Here is a 25,775-nt window from a genome sequence, read left to right on the forward strand (position 1 = left end):
CGCACCTCCAAGATGTAGGTCGAGTATTAAGTCCAGTTTGTCACATTGCTTTGTTATATATGCAGATATGTTTGGAAATACGTAAAACATCTGTGTGTTTATAATTTTATGGTGGGTGGTGGTTTTTGTTTTTGTTTTGGGACTTGTTTGTTTTGGGTGTTGGGTCACACCCTGACAGTGCTCAGAAATTGCTCCTGGCAGGTTTGGGACCATATGGGATTCCAGGAATTGAACCATGATTCGTCCAGGGTTGATCACGTGCAAGGCAAATGCCCTACACTGCACTATACCTCTGGCCCCTGTGTTTGAAATTTTGAAGTGAGTTACATAGGGCTTTTATTTTAAACTTGTCTGTATGACAGTTATTTGGAAATTCTACCTTGGATGTTATCAACCAATGTCATTGTTGCCTTTCCTTGGTCAAATTCATTTACTATATATTAAATTTGTTTGTTTTGTTTTTGGGCTACACCTGGTGATACTCAGGGGTTACTCCTAGCTATGTGCTCAGAAATAACTCCTGGCGTGGGGGACCATACGGGACGTGGGGGGATTGAACTGCGGTACATCCTAGGTCAGCCTCGTGCAAGGCAAATGCCATACCGCTGTGCCACTCCTCTGGCTCTTAATTTTTTTAATATCTTTATTTAGACACCTTGATTACAAATATGATTGTGGTTGAGTTTCAGTCATATAAAGGACACCCACCTTCACCAGTGCAACAGTCTCATCACCAATGTCCCAAATCTTCCTCCTCCCCACCCACCCCTCCTGGCCCTTAACTTTTTTTTTTTTGGCTACAACAACACACTTTATTTCTTCTCAACATCCTGCTCTGCTGCTTCCTTGGCCCTTTTAGCTCGGATGCCAAAGAGTCGGGCATTAGCTCGCCGGCCCTTAATTTTTAAGTAGAATTTTTTCTAATTATTTTTGGTAGCAATTAAGATTTACATATGTACTTTTTTTTTTTTTTTATCTTATGGAAGGTTCCACTTCCTCCTAATGGACAGATGCCAGGGTTTGGCCTTCTTGCAGCACCTCCATTTCCTACCATGGCCCAGCCTGTGATTCCCCCTCCACCTGTGCAACCACCTTTCCAGGCTTCTTTTCAAGCACAGAATGAACCACTTACGCAGAAGGCACATCAGGTAAAACATCTATTCTCAGGCTTTCTTTTTTTGCTATGCAGTCTCATATACTGATTATGCTTTGCTCATGGTCTGCCTTTGGCTGAAGGCCAGGGGAGGGGAGGGCCTTAAACATCTGGCATCACTCAGGGGTGACTCTTGGCTCTGCACTAAGAATATCTCCTGGGGGCCAGAGAGATAGCACAGTGGTAGGGCATTTGCCCTGTACTCACCAGCCCAGATGCTTGGGGATCATATGGGATGCCAGGAATGGGAACTCAGGTCAGCCACATGCAAGGCAAGCACCCTACCTATTGTACTATTATAACTCGGGCCCTAAAAGACAACTGTTATTTTCTGTTTCTTCTTTTGTTTTTTTTTTGTTTTGTTTTGTTTTAGTGGTGCAAGGGGGCACACCCAGCAGCGCTTAGGGGATGTTACTCCTGACTGCGCTCAGAAATTACTCCTGACAGACTAGGACTATCCATATTGTATGTCAGGGATCGAACTTGGGTTGGCTGTGTGTGCAAGACAAACACCCTACCTTTTATGCTTTTGTTCCAATCACAGATAACTGGTGTTTAAGAGCAAGCTATGTATGACTTAAAATGTTTTAGAGTTTATCCTGTTTGCCTTCTTACTTCTACTTCCATATTAGTTGATGGGGTGATTTATTTTTTATTTTAACTTTTTTTTCACAGGAAATGGAAGTGGAACAACCTTGCATCCAAGAGGTTAAGCGACATATATCTGATAATAGAAAGTCAAGATCTAGGTCAGCATCGAGGTAATTTATGGAAAGTTTTCTGATCCCGTCTCCTTTAGAGGAGACAGAAGATTAAAACCAACTGTTAATTTCAGATCTACAGTGGTTCTTCGGTAACTTAGAGGTTGCAGAGATGAGGCTTACTGTAAAACACATGCCTTGCATTTAGAAGGCCCTAGGTTTGGTCCTTGGCACCATCCTACCAGGTGCAGTCACCAGTACAGCAATAACAACATAGTGACACTTGGTCTGTGGACATGCGTGTAGAATGGGGCAGAATTTCAGTGCTCTCTTGACTGTGCAGTTAGTATGGAATTATAAAAATAACATTCGAGTTTATGAGCAATTTTAATAAACTAAGGTGGAAAGAAAATAAGTAATATGATTAGATTGTTTTTATTACTAAATAAAAGAACACCAAGAAGAAGCTGATGATAATAATAGCCATCTATCTCAGTGCTGACAATTAGCTTTATACACTACAAGGAAATTACTTAACACATTAGTGTCAACATGTACCACCCCTGGCTCGTACTTAAATGTCTAATGTTGCAAGCCAGCCCTTGATGGGGCTGGATGATGGTGGGATGGAGGATGAGGTCTTTCTCCTTCAGCTTGGACCACACGTCTGCCACTGGGTTCAGGAGAGCAACAGGTAGAAAACTCATAGGCAGTTAGGCTTCAGGAGATAACAACTTTATTCAGTGGATAAGGCTGAAGAATCAATCCCAGAATTAGTCCCAGCCTTCCACAGACCCTTGCTTTTATACACAAGAATCAGGTACCACCCTAGGGTGGGAGCAGAATGCAAAGTAAGAAATAATCTAATATACTATTACCAGGTCACACCCTAGGGTAGGGCACAATTATTGATTAGGGTAGGATCAGTAACACAGTTGTTGCATCAGCAATAGAATGTTAATACTGGAGCAATGGCCTGAAGATGAGATGCATTTTTATAACTAGCAACTTTTCCAAAATATTTAAAACATATTCTAATTTTCAACCTAGTTTACATCTTAGGAATACATTTCCTGCTATTGAAATCTTAGCAATTAGTAAATGAGTTTTTCTCTTTCAGAATAATATATATTTATTTTCCACATTTTTCCCTTTATGTGCTATGTATGCTTTCTTATAAAAATACTAGGTCACCAAAAAGGAGGCGGTCCCGATCAGGTTCTAGATCACGAAGGTCTCGACATCGACGTTCTAGATCTCGATCCAGGGATAGACGCAGACATTCTCCTAGATCTCGATCCCAAGAAAGACGGGATCGAGAAAAAGAAAGAGAACGCCGACAGAAAGGCCTTCCTCAAATCAAACCAGAAACTGCTAGTGGTAAATTAGTCTTTATATTCTAACTTACTGTATGTTTTACTTTTGTCACAGGTATAGAAATATTCTTTATGGGCCCGGAGAGATAGCACAGCGGTGTTTGCCTTGCAAGCAGCTGACCCAGGACCAAAGGTGGTTGGTTCGAATCCCGGTGTCCCATATGGTCCCCCGTGCCTGCTAAGAGCTATTTCTGAGTAGACAGCCAGGAGTAACCCTTGAGCACCGCCGGGTGTGGCCCAAAAAAAGAAAAAAAGAAATGTTCTTTATGTCAGTGGAAGAGTATATCAATTTGGGCGGGGGTGGTTTTTGGGGCCATACCCCGTGACACTCAGGGGCTTCTCCTGGTTATGCGCTCAGAAATCACCCCTGGCTTGGGGACAGTATGGGATGCCAGGGGATTGAACCACGGTCTTTCCTGTGCTAGTGTGCATAAGGCAGACATCTTACGGCTTGCGCCACCACTCCGGCCCTAGAAGAGTATTTCTTGTATGTTGTAAGTCCCTGAGTTTCATGCTCAGCACTGCAAATGCAAAAACATTTTTAAAATGTACATTCATATTTGTTTTTTGTTAATGAGTAAAGGTTAAATTTTTTTATTCATTAGTATTAGTATTGAGTTAAATAATATTTTATTACCTAGCAAAATCCCACTTGTGTTTTGCTGGTGCTTTGTTGTACACCCTTGAATTTACTTTTGTACTCTGAGCCAGCTATCAGCAGTATGGAGTGCACAAGAGTAGCATAGATATGCAATATAATCTGTCTTGAATCTATATGAAACATAAACTGTGAACACCACTAGCTCTTCTGTACATGCTGAGAAGGTTATATGCCACTGCCTTCACCCCCATGTGCTCCCTATAATTCATACTTCATTTTCCAAAGATACATAATAATAGAACATACTGATTAACATTATGAAGTAAATTAACTTAAATGCGTGTTGAATCTCATTTGTTTTCAACATGTTGATTTGCTTGTGTTACACAGTCTTGATATATCAGTGGCTATTGTAACTAATTTGTTTGGTTTTTCATTTTGGGCCTCGTCCTGCAGTGCTCAAGACTTTCTCCTGAGAGGATTGGGGGACTCTGGGATGCGAGGGATTGAACCCAGGTTGGCCATGTGCAATGCAAAACCTCTACTTTGCTGTGCTATTACTCCGGCCTCCTTTAATTAAATTTTTCTTTATTGCCTTTTTTTTTTTTTGGTTTATTGACCACACCCGCATCTGATGACGCTCAGGGGTTACTCCTGGCTATACACTCAAAAATCGCGCCTGGTGTGGGGGACCATACGGGACACCGGAGGATTGAACCTCGGTTCGTCCTAGGCTAGTGCACGCAAGGCAGACACCTTACCACTTGTGCCACTGTTCTGGCCCTCCTTTAATTAATTTTTAATTTGGCTAGGGCACATGTAAAACTTTAGATAATAACCTAACCTAACAGCACACAACAAAAAAGTAAACTTGCCTCTTGACCCTTGAAAACTGTTAAGTGAACAGAGAGCATTGAGTTCAGCTTAGTTAGAATTAGTTTTTCCTTTGTTGTTTACTCTCAGAATAACTTTGGGCAAGTTTTTTTTTCTTTGTTCCCAGAAAAATAAATAAATGTATATTTTTGTTTTGGGGGGCTACATTCAGCAGCGCTCAGGTTATTCCTGCCAGCCTCTGGGGACCTTATGGGATGCCGGGGATCAAACTCTGGTCACTTACAAGACAAATGCCCTGCCCAATATGCTATGCTTCATATCACTTGGCACATACATACATACATACATACATACATACATACATACATACATACATACACACACATGTATGTATATGTGTGTGAGTGCGTGTGGGTGTGGGTGGGTGTTGGGTGTTGGTTGGTTTTAGGTGGCACTCAGGTTACTTCTGGCTCTGCACTCAGAAATCGCTCCTGGCAGGCTCAGGGGACAATATGGAATGCTGGGGAATTGAACCCGGGTTGGCCACTTGGATGGCAAATGCCTACCTCGCTGTGCTGTCACTCCAGGCCCCCCCCCCCATTGTTTTTAAGTCTGTGCCTACTAAAAGCCCCCACCCCAATCCCCCCCTTGTCTGTTTTTCTTTCTTCTTTATTCTAGCTTTAGAAGTATACTGTAATCTTGTTTGTAGAATTTTTCAAAATATCTGGGATTTGGGCTTAATCTTGTGGAGTCAGGAATCAGTGTCATTCACACAAATTTCCACAATAATTATTTTTTTTTTTTTTTTTTTTTTTTTTTTTTTTTTTTGGTTTTTGGGCCACACCCGGCGGTGCTCAGGGGTTACTCCTGGCTGTCTACTCAGAAATAGCTCCTGGCAGGCACGGGGGACCATATGGGACACCGGGATTCGAACCAACCACCTTTGGTCCTGGATCGGCTGCTTGCAAGGCAAACGCCGCTGAGCTATCTCTCCGGGCCCCACAATAATTATTTTATGTAAGTACATTGCTGCTTATTTTCTTGACTATAATTTTGTTTTCTTTTAGTGTGTAGCACTACACTTTGGGTGGGACAGCTGGACAAAAGGACTACCCAACAGGACGTTGCCAGTCTATTGGAAGAGTTCGGTCCAATTGAATCAATTAATGTGAGTATTTATTAAATTACTTAGTGATTTTAATCCCCTTATCGTTTAAAAATCTTTTTGTTTATCCTTTTGTCTTATTTTGGGCCACATGCCTCTCAGGAGCTTAAGGCTGTCTTTCAAAGTTGTATGAAGAGCCCAAAATGTGCTGGACTCATTGAGCCATCTCTCTGTACCTAATTTGAAATCATTACTCTAGAAAAGTAACATAGCTATGATAGAGAATTCTAAGTTGGTTCATAAATAATTGAGCAAACTTGAATTTCCAGTTTGCAGGATTACTTAATTTTTAACATATATAAAACTGTGTGTATGCGTGCACACACCCCATTGTTTGAACTAATTGCTTGGTTTACCTTGTTTGTCCTTCGCTTTTGTTATGTTTTATAATACTGAAATTCTTTTGATGCAGATGATTCCTCCCAGAGGTTGTGCCTATATTGTTATGGTTCATAGGCAAGATGCCTATCGTGCCCTGCAGAAATTGAGCCGAGGAAATTATAAAGTGAACCAGAAATCTATAAAGGTATTGTTTAATTCCTTATCAATGTAATTTTAAAATATATTACATAAAATTATTATATGTATTGGTTGCTTCAAAGCTACATTCTTGGGTTTCAAAAATGGTTATCTCTAATCTGTTGACATGTAATTTGGAGTGTTAGGTATGTATTTGAAGTTTTTCGTAGCTAGATTAATGGTATTTCATTTAAAATTTCAGTATATCATTTGATAGATCATTTTATCTTGTCTTTTTAAGTTTGAACTTGCTGCTATTTTTAAATTTTGTTAACACACCTCATATAGACTACCATTGACAGAAAGCTTTAAGTTCATAGGAATCCTATTCTGCCCTTACATTATGCCACAAAATCTGCTCATCTAATATTAACTAATTGTTGAGGTACCCAAAACTTTTTAAAGTGATCCACAGTATGCTGAGCTTTTAGCCTTTCCGAGAAAAAAATTAAAATTAATATAATAGTTTTTCCCCAATAAGCTGGGTTGAGGGAGAAGGTTAGTTGAAGGAGTAAGGATGCTGATGCCAGTCAATCAAACATCCTCTCGGACAAAGTGGGATCAAGGTAATCTCTTTCCTGGTGCTAAATGAAACTGATATCTAGGGAAAAGGCTTAGCCAGATTTCCCCCATTGCTGCCCAGATCTGATTAGAGTATTGGGGAACAGTTAATTCACAGCATGTAATATTCTTCTTCATTTCTTTCTTTTGTATTAACTAATGATGAAATAGATTGCCTGGGCCTTAAACAAAGGAATCAAGGCAGATTATAAGCAGTATTGGGATGTAGAACTTGGTGTTACTTATGTTCCATGGGACAAAGTCAAGCCTGAAGAACTGGAGAGCTTTTGTGAAGGAGGAATTTTAGACAGTGATACACTTAATCCAGGTAAAGAAACATTTCCTATTTTTTTAAAATCACCTGTTTCAAGGCTAATAGTGTTTATTTGTTGCACTGTGACTTTTTAGATTTTGTTTTCTCAAGTACCCAGTGTTACTCAAGTACCCAAATGTCTCCTGCTAGTTAGTGTATAGTGGGAAAAATGTAGACATGTATGAAATGATAAATAATTGTGTTTATTTTTTATTATTATTATTAAATATTTTGTTTGGGGGCCACACCCTGTTGTGCTGAGTGGATCATATGTGGTATCAGGAATAAAACCCAGGTCAGTTGTATGCTTGGCAAGTTTGGTTTTTGGGTCATGCCTGACTCTCTGAACTTTTTCCTTTGCACACATGAAACATTTCTGGCAGGGTCAGGGACCAAGCCTAGGTTTACTGCTTGCAAGGTAAGCACCTACCTGCTGTGCTTTCTTGCCGGAACCAGATTAATTATTATAATATATGTAAATCTTATATAGAATACTTTATTTAAAATGATCAGATCAATTGAATAATTTGGGGATAGAGATAAAGTACAAAGATTAAAGTGTATGCCTTGTATTATCTGACTCTGGTTCACTTCACTATGGTCATCCATTGTGCTCTGATATTTGAGACAAGAGCCTTAACTTCAGTATTGTCTCTAGCCCGACTGGGTCTGACATGAATATGTAAAATGAGAAGTTATGTTTTTTTGTGATCATGAGCAGTTTGAAATGCTAGAGTAGACATTGGTGGGCAGATAACTTTATATGTATAGGCATGGCTCAGACATAGATACTCCGTTCCCAGGACAAGGAGTGAGCATGGCATGGCATGGCATGGCATGGTCCAATTGAGTACCAGCAGAGTAAGGGTTTGAAGTGAAACAATACTAGATACTTCTGTATTTACTTCTTCCCTCTCTACAACATGACACTGGACTTAAAAGTTTAGAAATTGGGACTAGAACACTTGTGCAGTAGGGAGGACATTTGTCTTGCCTGCAGACAACCGGATTCAATCCCTGGCATCCCAGATGGCCCTCTGAGCACTGTCAGTAGCTAGTAGTACAAAGCCAGGAGTAAGTTCAGATTTGTTTTAAGTGAATTTACATTGGCCACCTACTATATGCTAGGCTTTCTGGCATATTGTGGTATGAGAATTCTTCCTCCCAAGTTTTTAAATTCAAAAGCCACAAATTGCAGTTAAGAACATAGACTCAATGGGGCCAGAGAGATAGCATGAAGGTAAGGCAAAAGGTCATTGGTTCAAATCCTGGCATCCCATATGGTCCCCCAAAGCATTCCAGGAGTGATTTCTGAGCATGGAGCCAGGAGTAACAACCCCTGAGCGCTGCCGGGTATGACCAAAAAAAAAAAAAGAACATAGACTCTAGCCAGGTGTGCCTGAGTTTGGTCTTATTTGCTACTAGGTATATGGGCAAATTTTTCTATATTATCATGGAAATTCTAATAGGACCTACTATTACTGGGTTTGAGTAATAAGTAGTGCTTAGAACTTTGGGCCAGGAAAGATAATACAGTGAGTAGGTGCTTTGCTGGCACACAGCCAACCCGGTTCCATTTCTGACGCCCTATATTGTCCCCTGAACATGTCCAGGTATGTACCCCTACCCAAGGCAACAACTTTGGCATTTAATATGAATTCTTTTGCATAATTGCTATTGTTACGCATAAATGCTATAAGTAGCATAGGAATTTATGCTGGTTTTTTACACACTCAATATTTCAAACATCATTTCTAGATTCAAAATGATCAACTAAACATAGTAAACTTTTACTACTTTTCTTGGCTACTCGTAGATTGGAAAGGAATTTCCAAGAAACCCGAAAATGAGGTTGCTCAGAATGGAGGAGCAGAACCCTCGCACACTGAACCAGTATCACCTATCCCTAAACCTTTACCTGTGCCTGTCCCTCCTATCCCAGTTCCTGCACCTATAACAGTCCCTCCTCCACAGGTGAGCATGTGGGGCTATTGTTGTAACTTCCAAGTATTTGGTATGTGTATGTGTAGCTCTAGTTCTTACTATAGGTTTGTGTCTAAAATCATAGTTAAAGTAAATGGTAACAAAAGCAAAATAAATTCCTATTGCTTCACAATTTGTCTAGATTAGTTTAGTCCTTTACATTATAATATTTCAGCTAGTTTCTTGTATTGTGCCTTTGGTTAGGGACTTCATATGTTGTATTAGACCCAAACGAAGCCAGTTTGAGGAAAAGAATTATCTTGGTTTTCAGTTTGGGAGGTGCTATCATGAATTCTTTTTAAAGAAATGGCATTTATGGGTGGATTGATGTATTGGTGTGAAGTCTTCATTATTTGATGGACTAGTGAATTAAGAATTAAAAACCCTGGGGGTCAGAGTAATAAAATCTGAATTATTATAATAGTGATTTTTCTCAAAGTAAGGGGATTATTACTTTCTTTGAACCTGGGCCCGGAGATATAGCACAGCGGTGTTTGCCTTGCAAGCAGCCGATCCAGGACCTAAGGTGGTTGGTTCGAATCCCGGTGTCCCATATGGTCCCCCGTGCCTGCTAGGAGCTATTTCTGAGCAGACAGCCAGGAGTAACCCCTGAGCACCACCGGGTGTGGCCCAAAAACCAAAACAACAAAAACAAAAAACTTTCTTTGAACCTTTCCATTGCTGGTTCTAAGGAAGACTTTCATATCTATCAGTACTCTTTTGTTGTTTGTTTGTTTGTTTGGGGGGGCCACACCGGTAGTATTCAGAGTGACACCTGGCTCTGCACCGAGGAATTAAACCCGGGACTATCTTGAGTAGGCCGCATGCAAGGCAAATATTCTTACCACTGTGCTATTGCTACGGACCCTCTATCAGCACTCTTAAATATGCTAACGATCGGTCATACCTTTTATTTTAAACCATAGTTAATATATATTAAGCCTTGTATCATCATAGGTAAGTGAATTGGGCACGTTGCCTTTTTACAGATTGCTAAATAGATTCTTGCTTAAGGTCACACTAGTCATTAAATGGGAGACCTCAGACTTGCCATCTCTACTGCTGTGTGAATTGCCAGATAACTTTTCTAAGGGTGTTACAGTTTGAAAGTTTATTCTCATCAGACCATCATGTGTTGAACGTTTAATGAGCATACTATGTCAAAAGACTAATAGAGGGACCAGAGTGCTGGCGCAAGCTGTAGGGTGTTTGCCTTGCACCTGCTAACCAATGACAGACCATGGTTCGATCCCCCAGCATCCCATATGGTCCCCCAAGCCAGTAGCAATTTCTGAGTGCATAGCCAGGAGTAACCCCTGAGCGTCACTGGATGTGGCCCCCCCCAAAAAAAAACAAACAAACAACAACAACAACAAAAGACAGACAGTTTCTGAGCAATATAATACTGTGGTTAGGACGTTTGCCTTCCATGCAGCCAGTCTGGGTTCTATCTACAGCATGCTATATGGTTCCTCAAGCCCCCCAAGAATGATTTTTGAGTGCAGAGCCAGGAGTTAACTCCTGAGTGTCGCCAGATTTGGCCCAGAATAAACAACCACCACCCCCTAAAAAAATTCATGTTGGTTGGGACCAGAGAGACAGCACAGTGGTAAGGCCTTGCATGCAGAAAGACGGTGGTTCGAATTCGGGCATCCCATATGGTCCTCCGAGCCTGCCGGGGCCAATTTCTGAGCGTAGAGCCAGGAATAATCCCCGAACACTGCCAGGTGTGACCCAAAAACCAAGAAAAAAAGAAAAAAAATTGTGTTGGTGAAATGTGATTTGAATTTGCTGTCATAAAGAGCTAAATTGTGATCACTCTCTCATTTTAAGTACAGATTACGACTTGGTATTGAGGAAATTTATCTAAGAACAATTTTAAAATACTTTTTTTCATCAAGAATGTGTTTTCTCCTGGGGCAGGAAGATCTGCAGCCACCCAGTAATGTTGCTCAGACCTACCCCAGTGGTATTTTGGGGTTCTTTTGGGGTAGAACTTGGCAGCTTGTGCTTTTGAGCTGTCTCCTGCCCTATAGTCATGTACCAGATGGGTGAAGGGTAGTAAGATTCCTGATTTCACTTTCTTTTTCCTTCCCCTCCCCCTGTAGGTCCCACCACATCAGCCAGGCCCACCTGTCGTTGGTGCTCTCCAACCACCAGCTTTCACGCCTCCAATGGGAATTCCCCCTCCTGGCTTTGGCCCTGGTGTCCCTCCGCCACCGCCCCCTCCACCATTTTTGCGTCCAGGATTCAATCCAATGCATTTGCCACCAGGTATGCTAATTTGTTTGAGATGACATTCATTAAGAGCCTGAAATGAAATGACACTAGTACTTTGATGTTATTTTTCTTATTCTAGGTTTTCTTCCTCCTGGACCCCCACCTCCTATAACTCCACCAGTATCCATTCCTCCTCCTCACACTCCTCCAATAAGCATCCCAAACTGTAAGCACGTTTTTCCTTTGTGTTCACTTACCCTCTGGAGTTGAGAGTAGGAGGGAGACTGGACCTATGATAAGGTCCGTAGTGTGGCGAAATAATGTTGACCAGGGAAATAATTATTCAGCTTCACATGTTGATGTAATTATATTCCTTAGCCACTATCGCTGGTATAAATGAAGACACTACAAAAGACTTATCTATTGGAAATCCCATTCCAACAGTGGTATCTGGGGCTAGAGGAAATGCCGAATCTGGTGACAGTGCGAAAATGTATGGTTCTGCTGCGCCACCTGCTGCACCCACGAATCTGCCCACCCCGCCTGTAACCCAGCCTGTTTCGCTTCTTGGTAAGTTCATTTTTATATCATTAGTTTCCCCTGTCCAAGTTAGCTTTTTTAAAGCAATGCTGCTAATTATGGTAAATGTTCTCTGAGTCAGATATTTTTCTTTGAGGAATTTTTCCTCTTGTCTCTATCCAATAGAGTAGCCCTGATACAACCTCGAAAAGGATACCAAGTTTGTTTTGAATAAAATATGGGAATTGATGCCTAAAAATGTGCTTTATGTAAAAGAATTAGTAGAAACTCCTGATTGCCAAATTCCCAATCTTCCAGATTTATATGAGAAATAACATTTCTTTGACATGATAGATTGGCAGGGGAGGAATCTATACCAATTTTATGTATTTAAATTGCCCCAGGACTTTGGTTGTGTTCTCTGTGGGCTAGCCAAGAAATTATCTTAGATATAGCACAATAAAGTGGGCTTGTGATCTGAGTGACATTTTGTATAGTTTGAGGCATATTTTTCCTTGGTCACTCAGTTTTCTTTGATATAGGTTATTTTTTGTTATTGTTGAGCTCAGCCATTTTACTGCTACCTTCATTGGAAGTGTGATTGAGTTACTTTACATCCCCAAGAGGCCTTGCCTTTGCTTGCTTGAATTATTAATATGTTTACTTCCTACAATAACCATTATTTTTCTATCTGAAGTGCTGTTCCCAAGTATATAATACTTGAGTTTCCTAGCGAATAGTTAGTTTTCCTTAGCTAGTTCGTAAACCCACTTTATTTTTGAGAGGTGTATTTGTATGCATGTTTCCTTCCTTAATCTTAGATTTATTTTAGGAAAGAGTCATTGATTACCTTTGAGGTATAGGATTTGGGGGTATTGGTTTGTGATATAGGACTTTTCACATTTTATCTAGACCTGCTGGAAATTTTTACTTTGTGCATGTACTACAATGTAATAAAAATTTGTTTTTAAATAGCATGTTGTCTTCTACCCTCTCTAATATTGAGCTTAGCCTGACAATAAACTTAAATTTTACCTTCTCGTAGTACACATGCTAGGTGTAGAGAATTTGAGCTTAAAATTTGGCACAGGTGGGGCTGGAGCAGTAGTGCAGCGGATAGGTTATCTTCCTTGCACGTGGTTCATCTTGGTTCAATCCCCGGGTCCTCATATGGTTCCCTCAGCATCACCAGAGTGGTTCAAAAAGCAAACAAAAGTTTGACACAAAATAGAAAGGGCCGGGAAGGTGATGCTAGAGGTAAGGTGTCTGCCTTGCAAGCACTAGCGTAGGACGACCGCAGTTCAATCCCCCAGTGTCCCGTATGGTCCCTCCAAGCCAGGAGCGATTTCTGAGCACATAGCCAGGAGTAGCCCCTGAGCGTCAAATGGGTGTGGCCCAAAAAAAAACAAAAAAAATAGCAGTAGTCATCTCATAATGGGGAATGATTTCTATGAAAATTGTTCAGTAAGTCTTTATCCTAATAGAAATCACATGGTAGATGAATTGTTGACCTTACGAGCTGGAAAATGCTAATATTTTGGGGGAGATCACTTTAGGTGTTGTGTTCTATCCTGTCCTATCCCCCCTGGATCTGTCTCTTTTTCTCTCTCTCCCTCTCTTGCAATTGAAATAAGATCATTGCACAACACAGCATTTTAAGCCTTAGAGAATTTTCTGATCACATCGTTCCTTCACTTCATACCCTGATTATTAATTCTCTGTAATGGAGTTATCCTTCATAGTTAAAGACCAATTGAAATTATTAAGAAGCTGTATTGCACTGCTTACCTGGGCTTAGTAAGGTGTTTGATGGAGCCAAAAAGGTTTCATCATCTCTAAAGGTTTAATGGCAACTACTTTCAAATATTTTGAAATAGTAGTGTGCCTCTGATTCAGCGCTCGGGCCTCAAAAACCCTGCCCTGTATTTCATATCACTACAATAATGGTGTGTGATTTAAATCTGCACAACACTTGAAACAGATGTAGGTGAGCTTGAAGAATTGACTTTAGTACTAGAAAAATGTCAAATTCCTTAATATATATTGTTACCTGACATATTATTGGATATCTGTCTCCCATAGAGTGGAACTCCAGAAGAAGTACATTTACTTTATGAGTAAGTGGGTGGAAGATTGGTTAGTTAGTTTGTTGGTTTTATTACAGGGCTGTTTGTATCCTAATGATCATTTTCTATAACTTTTGAAGCAAAATTTAGGAACTCAAGGCTGATCCAAATCTGAAGGTTAAAATTTGGTGTGACTTTAGAAAGCACTTAGAACTGAAGTACAGTTAATTTTGTGTAATTTTAAAAAGCACTTAGAGGGGTCGGAGCAGTGACATAAGTGGTAGGGTGTTTGCCTTGCACGTACTAACTTAGGACAGACCGCAGTTCGATCCCCGGCATCCCATATGGTTCCCCAAGCCAGGAGTTACCCTTGAGCATCACTGGGTCTGGCCCAAATCACTTCCCCCCAAATAAAAAAAGCACTTAGAACTGAAGTATATTTTAGTTCCATTTAAGTATAACCTTTTGTTGGGCCCAAGTATCAAAATTTCAAATGTCAATTAGTGGGCCAGGCCTTGTGGGAATCCCTGTTTCCTATGTCTTAGCTCTACTGGGGGTGATCCATATTTACCAGAAAACACTTAGAAATCCGAGAAATCTGAAAGAGACTATTCTGTGTATTTTGACCTTGTAGAGAAATTGTTTTTGAATGTATGTAAGTAAAGGAGGACTTATTCAGAAGTCCAAACCCAGCTACATTATTTTGGTAAAGGAATGTAATCAAGCCCAATAAATAACTACAGCTCTGAAAGATGGGCAGTTAGAGATGTTCTGGGTGTCAGCCAGGTTATGGAATAATAAAATTCAGATGTCCCCAAATTTCCCTTTGGTGCTCTAGTGTGTCCTCTTCTAATAAACAAAAAAAAAGTTAATTTTACTCTAGAAAACTTGATGCCTAAACAGTAATGCACGACTTCAGTTATAAAGATTATAAAAACAGCTCTCTCAGAGGTTACCTTGGGGTTAGCACACAGTGAGTGAGTGGTAGGAGCTTAGTAAAAATAAGGAATAGTAGAAATCTTTATAATATCTCAAGAACATCTTATTTTGGGGCTGGAGAGATACTACATAGAGAAACTACATAGCAGTAGTGCATTTGCCTGCACACAGCCGATTGAGGACAGACTGTGGTTTGAATCCTGGCATTCCATATGGTCCCCCAAGCCTGCCAGGAGCGATTCCTGAGTGCAGAGCCAGGAGTAACCCTTGAGCACTGCCAGGTGTGACCCAAAAACCAAAATAAAAAAAAAAAGAACATCTTATTTTAATTCTGAAGTCATTTATTTAGCTATGATTTGGTTTTGACTGTTTTATTTAAATCTCAAAAAGAGGAAGCAAATTTTTTTTTTGCCAGGAGAGGGGGAATGTTGACATAGTTGTCTCAGGTATTTTTATGACAAATTAATTAGAACAAATTATATGTTCCCACATATATGTCATTATTGACTTACTGTGAAAATATGTTGGTCATAGTGACATTTTGCTTAAATAGTTCAACCTGCAGTGTCTTATGCCTATAAATAGTACTCAGTTTTCGTACAATGATAGATTAATATATCATTGAGACTCAACTAAGTTCTTGGGTCTTAATGTCTGAAATGTGACTGACATTTTTAAAGTCACAAGGAGCTAAACAGATGTTCAGCGGATCTTCCAAAATTCTACGAGGAACATAATTACTATATTTAGGAGGCGAGGGAGTGCTTTAAATATATTTTTTTAAAGAATTTTTGGATGACAAGACTTTTGTGTGCCTTATTTTGAAAACGAAGACTACCTATATCTGGAATTAGACTGAAGTGGTCCATATTGCAAATTTGTAGAGAACTGGACTTCCATTTTGGGGGAAAAAACTAATTATTTTAGTAATTGATGAAAAAATAATCATTTGACTCAAAAATAATTCATCATTACTTAAAACTCTTTTTAGTAACTTGCACTCCAAAATAACTAGCAGAATAATGGTGATTTCATTAAAGCTAAAGGAATAATCTTTTGTTGTTGATCATTTAGGAGAGGAATATTAAAGATATAACAATTCAGCTCTTTTTACTGTATAAGTGTGTGTACATTTTAAAGAACTTGTATTACATGTATCTAATACAATGTAAAGTATTTTTTATTAAAAAGAAACGTTTATTGTAATGTGGATTTGGGTTACTTCAGTGTTCTAAACAATAAAAAAATACGCAAAAAAGTTTGTTTGTGTTACATATCTCTACTGTGTTATCAATATATCCAGAATACCTTTTAAAAGAAAAATACACTAAGTTGGACTCAGCCCTTTTGTGGAAAATTAAAGCTGCTGCTTTTGCCAGATACATTGATTCATTATCAACATGCAAAGATTCTCACCATTTTGTTGCACTGTCATAAGTGATGGTGAATCAGTGGTTGAGAACTAAAAATACTTTCCTGAATTTGGTTACTAGGAATTTAAAACAAGTCACAAATTGGTCATTTGCAGGTTGTTATTAGTTAGTGATTAATCTTTCCACATACCTGCATGGCTTCACTACGCTTTTGTGTTGACGCTCCCATATGGACACTTCAGGAAATGATGTGGACAGAATTGGTTTGTGGATTATATTTAAACAGGTGTTTGTGCTTTTATGCAATACTTACAATATTAAAACTGCCTAGAAGATGAGTAGTTTCACTATTCATTTCAGTAATTGCTTTATAACTGGTATTTGATTTGTGGTTTACTTAGGCTTAAGTTTTTGGTTTTTTAATTTAATAGTTGTTAACACTGTTTAGAGCACCAATCTACTAATGCAAATTACATTCAAAGGAAACCTGAAGATAATTCTAAAAAGTCAAGGACTGTTGTTTTTTTTTTTTTTTTTCATAACATCTGATATTTTTTTAATGCAGTTTCACAGCTTTAATATTTTTTCTTACTGTTAACTAACAGTTTAGATATGTTAAATTTGATAGAGGACACTGAGCTATTTGACTTGATCCCCAAAAACCAGTTAGTTGACTTTGGTTATCCTCAAAAAGTGTTCTACTCTGAAAGTTCTTAAATACTTCATATTCTTGAGCTGGAGTGATAGCATGCAGCAGCCAACTCGGTTTTGTTCCCCAGTATGCCATATGGTCCCCTGAGCCTACCAGGAGTGATTTCTAAGTGCAGAGCCAAGAGTAACCCTGAGCACCTCCAGGTGTGAACAAAAAAACAAATATTGAAAAGCCAATAACTTGGGCCTGGAGAGATAGCACAGCAGTGTTTGCCTTGCAAGCAGCCGATCCAGGACCAAAGGTGGTTGGTTCGAATCCCAGTGTCCCATATGGTCCCCCGTGCCTGCCAGGAGCTATTTCTGAGCAGACAGCCAGGAGTAACCCCCTGAGCACCGCCGGGTGTGACCCAAAAACCAAAACAAACAAAAAAAAAAAACCAATAACTTGATATTCTTAAGTATTGTTATTCCACTGGTGTTTCGTAGTAGAAGTGGTTCCCCATTAGACTTTGTAATATCATTATCCTGTGGAGGTTATGTATAATTAATAGTGATGACTCCACCACTGTCGTTTTCTTTTGACCTGGATTTCTGCATGAATACACTACTTTCTCAGAAGGTGAAGAAGCACTTCAGCCACGAGGAAGGGCTTGGGCTAAAAACTGAAACAGCTTATAATATTGTCTCCATCTCCCCTACTTCTGAGGTTCCAGAATTCCAGTCTTAAAAAGTCTCTTTTGAATGTAAATCTTTCTTGGATGGACATGTTTTGGGGCTTGAGGAAGGGCAAAGGGGCAGGAATTCTGGACACTAGGAGGGTTTTTTTGATTGACAAAGATTACAGTGAAGACTTTCAGGTAAGATTTGCCAGCAAATAATTTTCTACTGTAATGTTATGTTACATATATTCTAAAACTTTTACTGTAATAGCAAAGTTCTTAAGTAAGTCATAGCTCCATTTGCCAAATTGGAGTTTAAGAATCCTGCAAAGCATATATAAATGAAACACTGAAAATTAATGACAGCCCATTGAACATTATTTTGTAAAAATGAAAAGGTTATTTTTAAAGTGATCATTGATTTCTTACTTCCTTTTGAAAGTCTCGTTTTTATTATTAGACATTTCATTTTTGTGTACCTCATATATATATGTATCAAAAACTCATTTCTCAAATATATCTTACAATATACATGCCAATATTTTTATGTAATTTCAGTGTGTGTGTGGTACAATTTTAAATTGCTCTTAAAACTAGTTCACTTCTTAATATTTTTTTTACCATTATTGTATTGAGGCCATACCCTGTTATTCTTTGGGGGCTACTACCTGCTCATCAGTGGTCACTAGTGCTCGGGGTTCGACAATCATATTGCATTCCAGGTAGTCCTGGGACTCTAGGCCATCCGCCTGTTCACTCCCCCTTGAGCCAGCTCCCTGATCCTATAGCCCCCTTAGGTTTTGTTCTCCTTGGCTCCTAACACAGCACTACTCTCAAAATTTTGAGTTTCAAAATTATTATGCCATAAATACAGTAGGTGGGCCTAGACAAAAGCAAATACATGTATGAAGCTGTGCTCCTCATGATTGAATTTTTTTTTTTTTTTTAAGTCTAAGGCAGGGTCAGGGTTGTCCTCACTGGCCCACCCAGTGTTTTTTGCCATTGCCTGTCCTGCTAAGCAGCTGACTCATCTCAGGCCCCACTGTGCATATGTGTGGGATGTGCACCACACTCTGGTTCCCCTCCTCTCTGTTTCTCAACTTCTTTCAGTCTCGGGCAGGGGTCCTCAAACCAAGGCCCACCGAAAGCAGGTCCATAGGTCCCATTGAAATACATCTAGGTTTGTTTACATTTAAATTTACTTGTTCTTCATTTTAAATATTGTATTTGTTCCCTTTTTTTTCTTTAACTTCAAAATAACATATGCAGTATTCATAGTAATTTGTTCATAGTTTTGGGGGTTGTTTTCTTTTTTAACTATGGTCTGGCCCCTCCAGTGATCTAAGAGACAGTAAACTGGCCCTCTGTTTAAAAAATTTTGAGGACCCATGGTCTAAGATAAATACTAAAGGAGTGTGCGTGTGTATGTGTATGCGTGTGCGCGCGCACGCTCTATGCCTAATGTCAGGGCATTGATGGGAGAACTAAGAGTGATTGGAAGATTTCGTGTGTGTGTGGTGTGTGTGTGTGCGTGCGCACATCTATGCCTAATGATGTCAGGGCATTGATGGGAGAACTAAGAGTGATTGGAAGATTTCATTTTGGATTCATACCAAAGGCTACGGTGACATTGTATTAGGAACAAAAACATGTAACTAGAAATGGAAGATTTGTGAAAAAAAATTTGCAAGTGTAAAAGTGTTTCGCTTTGAAAAACAATGAAGTTGCAGGTCTTCATAAATGGACGACTCACCGCCCTGGGGGAGAGACCTGGACCGAGTAACCTCTGCTCTGGCCCACTAGAGGAATCTACTTGGTACATTGGTTCCACTCATTCGGACTATCAACATACATTTACTCAGTTCTCTTTGCCCAGCACCCTTCTGGGGACTGGAGATACCTAAATAAACAAGCCAGTCTTGGAGCCTACTTTTTAGATTTAGATGATGGGTTGCACTACTGAGTTATACCAAACTTATATCATGAACTTAGAGGAGAACTAAACTAATAAGTGTCATGTGGAGATAGATATTCTTAGGACAAAAGTAAGGCAGAATAATGGAATATCATGGAATGTGCCCCCTTTTTTTGTTTGTTTTTGTTTTGGGGTCACACCCAGCAGTGCTCAGGGGTTACTCCTGGCTCTACGCTCAGAAACCGCTCCTGGCAGGCTTGGGGGACCATATGGGATGCCAGAATTTGAACCACCGTCTTTCTGCGTGCAAGGCAAATGTCTTACCTCTATGTTATCTCTTCGGCCTGGAATGTGCCATTTTTTAATTTGGGGGCGCACTTGACTGTACAGGGCTTACGTCTCTGATGTAATGATCTTCTCAGAGATCATTATGGTTCAGAGGGACCATATGGGATGCTAGGGATCAAACTCACGTTAGCTGCATACAAGGCAAGCACCATACTATCAGGCCCAGAACATGCTCTTTGAAATAGGATAATTAAGGAGACCATCTCATCTTGGTATCTAATATGAAAATAATCATGCATAGGAGAAAAGACAAGTAGGGTTGCAGGATTAAATATGGAATTGTTAAAGGAAATGTGATGCTAGGGGGAATTCATTTGGGGAGCCAGAATGAGCCAAAGGGAAGAGGCAGTGGCTGACAAGGAAGCATTTTGAACAGTGTTCATGAATTTGTGTTTTTAAAGGATGACTGGCTACTATTCGAGAATAGTAGGCATTAGTAAAAATGAAAGTGGGCTATGAAAGTGGTTCTCCTATGGCAAATGGATAGATAATAGGGTATTGGCTTGATACTGATGCAATTAATAAGTTGACTGGGTTCTGAATTGATTTAAAGAATAAGAGCAATAGTGTAGTGGGTAGGGCACTTGCCTTGTATGCGACCACATGGGTTTGATGACCAGCAGCCCCTATGGTCCTTTAAGCTCAGGCAAGAGTAACCCTGAGCACTGCTAGGTTTAATACCCACCCCCACCCCCCATACACTACTCTCCCCAAAAGAAGCTTATGTCTGGGATGTGGGAAGAAGAGAGTCAAAAATGGTTAAGCTAGGGGGACCGGAGCTGTAGCACAGTAGTATGGCGTTTGCCTTGCACGTGGCCTATCTAGGACGGACCTGGTTCAATCCCCAACATCCCATATGGTCCCCCTAGCCAGGAGTGACTGCTGAGCATCACCAGGTGTGCCGTTTCTCCCCCCCCCCCCCCAAAAAAAAAAAGGTTAAGCTAAGGGCCAGAGAGATAGCACAGCAGTAGGGTGTTTGCCTTGAACACAGTCGAATCAGAACAGACTGATTCAAATCCCAGCATCCCATATGGTCCCTGTGCCTGACAGGAGTGACTTCTGAGCGCAGTCAGGAGTATCCCCTCCCTGAGCACTACCGGGTATGACCCACCAAATTGTTAAGTTTTGGGCATGAGCATTTTATAGAATGATACTTTTCCATTATTGAAGTACTGGGGGGGGGGGAGTAGGTTTGGGAGCAGGATATCAGTTTTTAAACCATCGGATTTGGTTTTTTGGGGAAGGAGGGCACACCCGGTGCAACTCAGGGGTTCTGGCTATGTGCTCAGAAATTGTTCCATATGGGGGACCATATGGGACGCCAGGGGATCAAACTGCAGTCCATCCTAGGTTAGTATGTGCAAGGCAAACGCCCTACTGCTTGCACCACTGCTCTGGCCCCAGCATTGGATTTTTAACTTTGATATTTCAGTATAGATGTCAGATTTAAAGACACTCAAACCTGCTAGGTTTCTTGAGATAAACATACGAAGAAAAGTCAGGAGAATATGCCAGCAGTTAGGAGCTTATAACAGCTGGTCCCATATAGTGCGAACTCGTTTATTTAAGTGTTACAAGTAACATTTTGTACACGGGAGATTAAGCCATCAGAGTTGCTTACATCCTGGCTACATAATGACCAACACAGTTTTGTATCACTCTACTCCAACATCTTTAACAACTGGTTTGTCTGTTGGCCAGCAGTGAAATGTTGCCACCAGTGGGTTAGGAGACAGGTAACCAGACAGGAAGGAGATGGAGGTAACACTAATATTGATGCTGATGAGTCAGGGAAAGAGCTCTAAGACCTGTCTTAAGACCTGACTGGGCTAAACATTCACCTTTGATTGCGGCCTGAACAATAGCACAGCAGGTAGAGCATTTGCCTTGCACATGGCTGGCCGGGGTTCTTTTTTTGGGGGGGGGTTGGTTTTGGGGTCACTCCCGGCAGCACTCAGGGGATGCCCCTGGCAGGCACGGGGGACCATATGGGATGCCGGGATTCGAACCACCGTCCTTCTGCATGAAAGGCAAATGCCTTACTTCCATGCTATCTCTCCAGCCCCTGGCCTGGGTTCTAATCCCAGCATCCCACATGGTCCCCTAAGTACTGCAGGTGTAGCCCAAAAATAAAAGAAGCCATGCACTATTAAGGCTTCGGGGTGACTGAAAAACAAAAGTGATTTCATTGAAATGATGGTTCTAGAAACCTGATTTATGAGATTAGAATAAGATAAAATTTGAGATTCGCTATATATATATTAATGTTCACTTCCACACCTATATATATATATATATATATATATATAGGGGTGGTTAGTAGAACAGTAGTTGCAAAGATGGATTATGTTCAAACATCAAAAAAACTGACATCCATTGCTGGCATTGCCAATGGTGGGGGGGAATGTGCAAGAAGAGGTATTTGGAAGTTGGAGAGATAGTACATTGGTCATTCCACTTGCCTAGGTCATGGCTGACCCAGGTTCAATCCCTAGTAACACATAGTATGTGAGTTCCCCAGGAGTGATTCATGTGTGCAAAGCCAGGAGTAAATCTTGATCAGTACTGTCTGTGGCACAAAAGAACAAAAAAAAGAGCTTAACCATTGGGACACATGTTACATGGATTGTCATATTTAGTAGGTTTGCTGGTAGGGTGATGCAAAGGTTTGTACAAAGGTCTTTTTGTTACTTTGATGGTAAACCAACTAGAATAAATAAAACGTGATAGTCACATGAAGAACTGAAGCCCTTCTGTGTTACGTTTCCAACATGGCTCACACTCAAGAAAACACACCATGAACAGAGGCGGCGGTCTCAGGGCCACACGGATTCCGCTCCTATGGAAAGGAAAGAGCAGGCTAATGTAGACAGAGTATTTGAGTCGTTGGAGATGAGGGCATGTGGTGGAAATGGGGAGTGGTCATGGAGAAGGGAGATTTTTTTTTTCCTTTGAGAAACTAGATAGTTACCATCTCCAGATATATTAAAAGCTGTAGTTTATATGGGTGAGTTGTTAGCTATGTTTTTTTTTTTTTTTAATCACTGAAGTTAACAATGAAGCACGGACAGAGGATTAAGGCAAACCATTAACATGAACTAGATATCTAGGGATAGGAATATGTGAATTGACTTAAAAGGATAGTACAAGGATTAAAGTGCTTGCTTTGCATGAGCAGCCCAGTCCTGCATAGTCTGTAAGCACTGCAAGGTGAGTGACTTCCTGAGAACTGGTAACCAAAAAAAAAAATTTGGCCAATGCCACACAGAGTCTATGTAACAGTGCCAGTAACTGAGCTCTGGGCCTTCCACATTCCATTCTTTTTTTTTTTTTTTTTTTTTTGTGGTTTTTGGGTCACACCCGGCAGCGCTCAGGGGTTTCTCCTGGCTCCATGCTCAGAAATCGCTCCTGGCAGGCACAGGGGGACCATATGGGACGCCGGGATTCGAACCGATGACCTTCTGCATGAAAGATAAATGCCTTACCTCCATGCTATCTCTCTGGCCCCCACATTCCATTCTTGTGCCCCTGCACCTGAGTGTTTCTCCCTGACCCTGTGGTTATGAGTTTAAAGTATGTACCAGGTAGGGGCTGGAGCAGTGGGGCAAGCGGTAGGGCGTCTGCCTTGCCCGAGATAACCTAGGTCCTAGGGCAGACTGCATTGATCCACCTGGCATCCCATATGGTCCCCCAAGCCAGGAGCGATTTCTGAGTGCATAGCCAGGAGTAATACATGAGCGTCACTGGGTGTGGCTCACCCCCTCTCCCCCCCCCCCAAAAGAAAGTATGTACCAGGTAGAATCACCACCACCCTTACTCCCCAACCGCGTTCAGGTATAACTTAGCTACGAGATTTGCCATGAAAACAAATACTGAGGGTTTTTCAGGTAACTGGTGAGGAAGAATCATGAGTTCCAAGCCAGGTAAGGAGAACAGTAAAAATATGAAGGGTGTCAGGGCAAAAACGTCCTAATAAGATTGCAGACTTGGGGAGAAGGGTCAGGGAGTAGGGGCATCTGTAGATGTGAACTCAAAAAGTTGCTTCTATGGTGAGGTCCTGGCAAGGGGCTTTGTGAGGTGGGAGACAGGACATCTGGCAGAGAACGCTTTGAGGAAGAACATTCCCTTTTTAGAGGTCCCTTTCCCTCTTCTCACACCTTCCTTCACTTAGATTGACATCCTGAGAAAGCTTCCAGCCCATTTCTCTAGCCACTCCCTCAACCTTGTGATCTTTAGTGTCTATCTTCTGCCTTCAGACACCAGAAGTCTCTTCTGGACAGAGCATGCCTATTTGAGATTCTTACAGCCCTTACCATACTCCTGCCTATCTGTTCTTTATCTCGCCTAATTCTAAGCTTCTATAGATAGCAATACCATTACCCCTTCTCTTTCTTGGCTTCTATTTTTTCATTGTGCAAGTTTTACTTACCATAGGAAATGTCCACAGTTCAATCTTGGTTATTTTGTGCTGTTGCTTTTTTTTTTTTTTTCTCCTTTGTTCTAGTTTACTGTTTATTTAGGTATCCTATTTCTCTGTATTTTCCCCCCTAAGTAATCTAAACATGCATGATGTGGCATTGCATTTACCATTGCACCACATCTAAAATACTTTATATTCTGGATATTTTAGAGTAACTTCTCTAAAAATATATTTCTCTAGGTTTCTTTTCATGTTCTGATTAACATTTTGTCTTCATTCTCCCTATATAATTTCTGAGTATGTATAAAGTCAGTCTCTGTATATTTTATTTCCTTCAGATACAATCTAGGCCCTTTGGTCACCTGTTTCCAGAGATTCCTCTTAAATTTCTGTTTTGGCGCTAGTTCCTTTGCAGCCATACAGTGGAGAGCAGTGTTTCCCTGTGTTTTGTCAGTCCTCTGTACCAAATGTCTTGAATCCGTTGCTTTTCTGTTATAGCTCCTCTGATTCAGTTGTCTCAATTTGACTTTAGAGCCTAGGGCTCTCCATTGTCCTCCCGAATTCTAGCCCAAAGGGTGGAAAACATGAACCCAATATCACCTGCCTGTGCCAGAAATTTTCCAGTAGTTTTCTCAAACTTCCTTCAGAATCAAGTCCCCATTCCTGTTCACATAAGACTTAGAAGACCTCTGAATTGACACAGCACAACTGTTGGGCATCATGAGCCCATGTTTCTTAAATGGTTAAGAATTTATGCAAACCTCGTTGCTCATCCTCTGTAGTTTCAGAGGATATTGTCTTGTAGCTCTCAGAGCAGCGCTCTGATGAAGCCTTGAACTTCATCAGTAATGTCCTTCCTTACTCCTGTTGGCTCCTGTTTTTCCTTGAGAACCAACTCAGACATCCCCTGGGACTTCTACCTTTGTCATCATATGATTGTGCCAATCATAAAGCAGTCAAGATCTGTTTCTCTACGAGCTGTCTTATTTGGAGGAAAGAACTCTGACTCAGCTTTGTGTCAACACGTTAGATATGTTAGGAAATATAAGTCGTTCACTCAGTCTAAAAATAAGATTTTTAGTTTGAAAATGACAGTAAACATACTTGCAAGTAAATGTAATGTTTGAATGCCCTTTGGACCTAGATTATTCACTGTATATTTCATAGGTATGTGCATGTTAGCTTTTTTTTATTTGGGAGAAGGGCTATACCTGACAATGCTCTGGAAGCTACTCCCCAGCTCTGTTCAACAATCAGTTCTAGTGAGGGGTTCAAGGGATTCATGTATTGGGAAATAAGCCAGAATGGCCACATTCAAGGCAGGCAAGAACCTTGACCCCTGTACATAATACAAATTAAAATGGGTTTGCATATCAAAGGCTCATGCCACTGGATTTTTTAATATTTTATTATAAAAGCAATATTCATTGTAAAATGTAAACTGGAGTACTAGTACCTC

At 40.5% G+C, this 25,775-nt stretch overlaps 1 protein-coding gene across 2 annotated transcripts in view; it reads left to right on the forward strand.

Annotated features, from left to right (window-relative positions):
* The window catches only part of SCAF4 (SR-related CTD associated factor 4), a 63,397-nt gene that overhangs the window by 31,835 nt on the left and 5,787 nt on the right, over positions 1–25,775 (forward strand). The window contains exons 10-19 of one of the 2 annotated variants that reach the window (XM_049785748.1): positions 994–1,148; positions 1,829–1,914; positions 3,044–3,234; positions 5,733–5,833; positions 6,243–6,356; positions 7,082–7,238; positions 9,040–9,197; positions 11,315–11,480; positions 11,566–11,652; positions 11,805–11,996. In XM_049785748.1, the coding sequence (XP_049641705.1) occupies positions 994–1,148; positions 1,829–1,914; positions 3,044–3,234; positions 5,733–5,833; positions 6,243–6,356; positions 7,082–7,238; positions 9,040–9,197; positions 11,315–11,480; positions 11,566–11,652; positions 11,805–11,996 (1,407 nt within the window). The remainder of the gene's footprint in view (positions 1–993; positions 1,149–1,828; positions 1,915–3,043; positions 3,235–5,732; positions 5,834–6,242; positions 6,357–7,081; positions 7,239–9,039; positions 9,198–11,314; positions 11,481–11,565; positions 11,653–11,804; positions 11,997–25,775) is intronic. The other variant, XM_049785749.1, reaches the window with a different exon arrangement.

Source organism: Suncus etruscus, chromosome 13 (genome assembly GCF_024139225.1).
Source record: "Suncus etruscus isolate mSunEtr1 chromosome 13, mSunEtr1.pri.cur, whole genome shotgun sequence".
In the NCBI taxonomy this organism is placed as follows: domain Eukaryota; kingdom Metazoa; phylum Chordata; class Mammalia; order Eulipotyphla; family Soricidae; genus Suncus; species Suncus etruscus.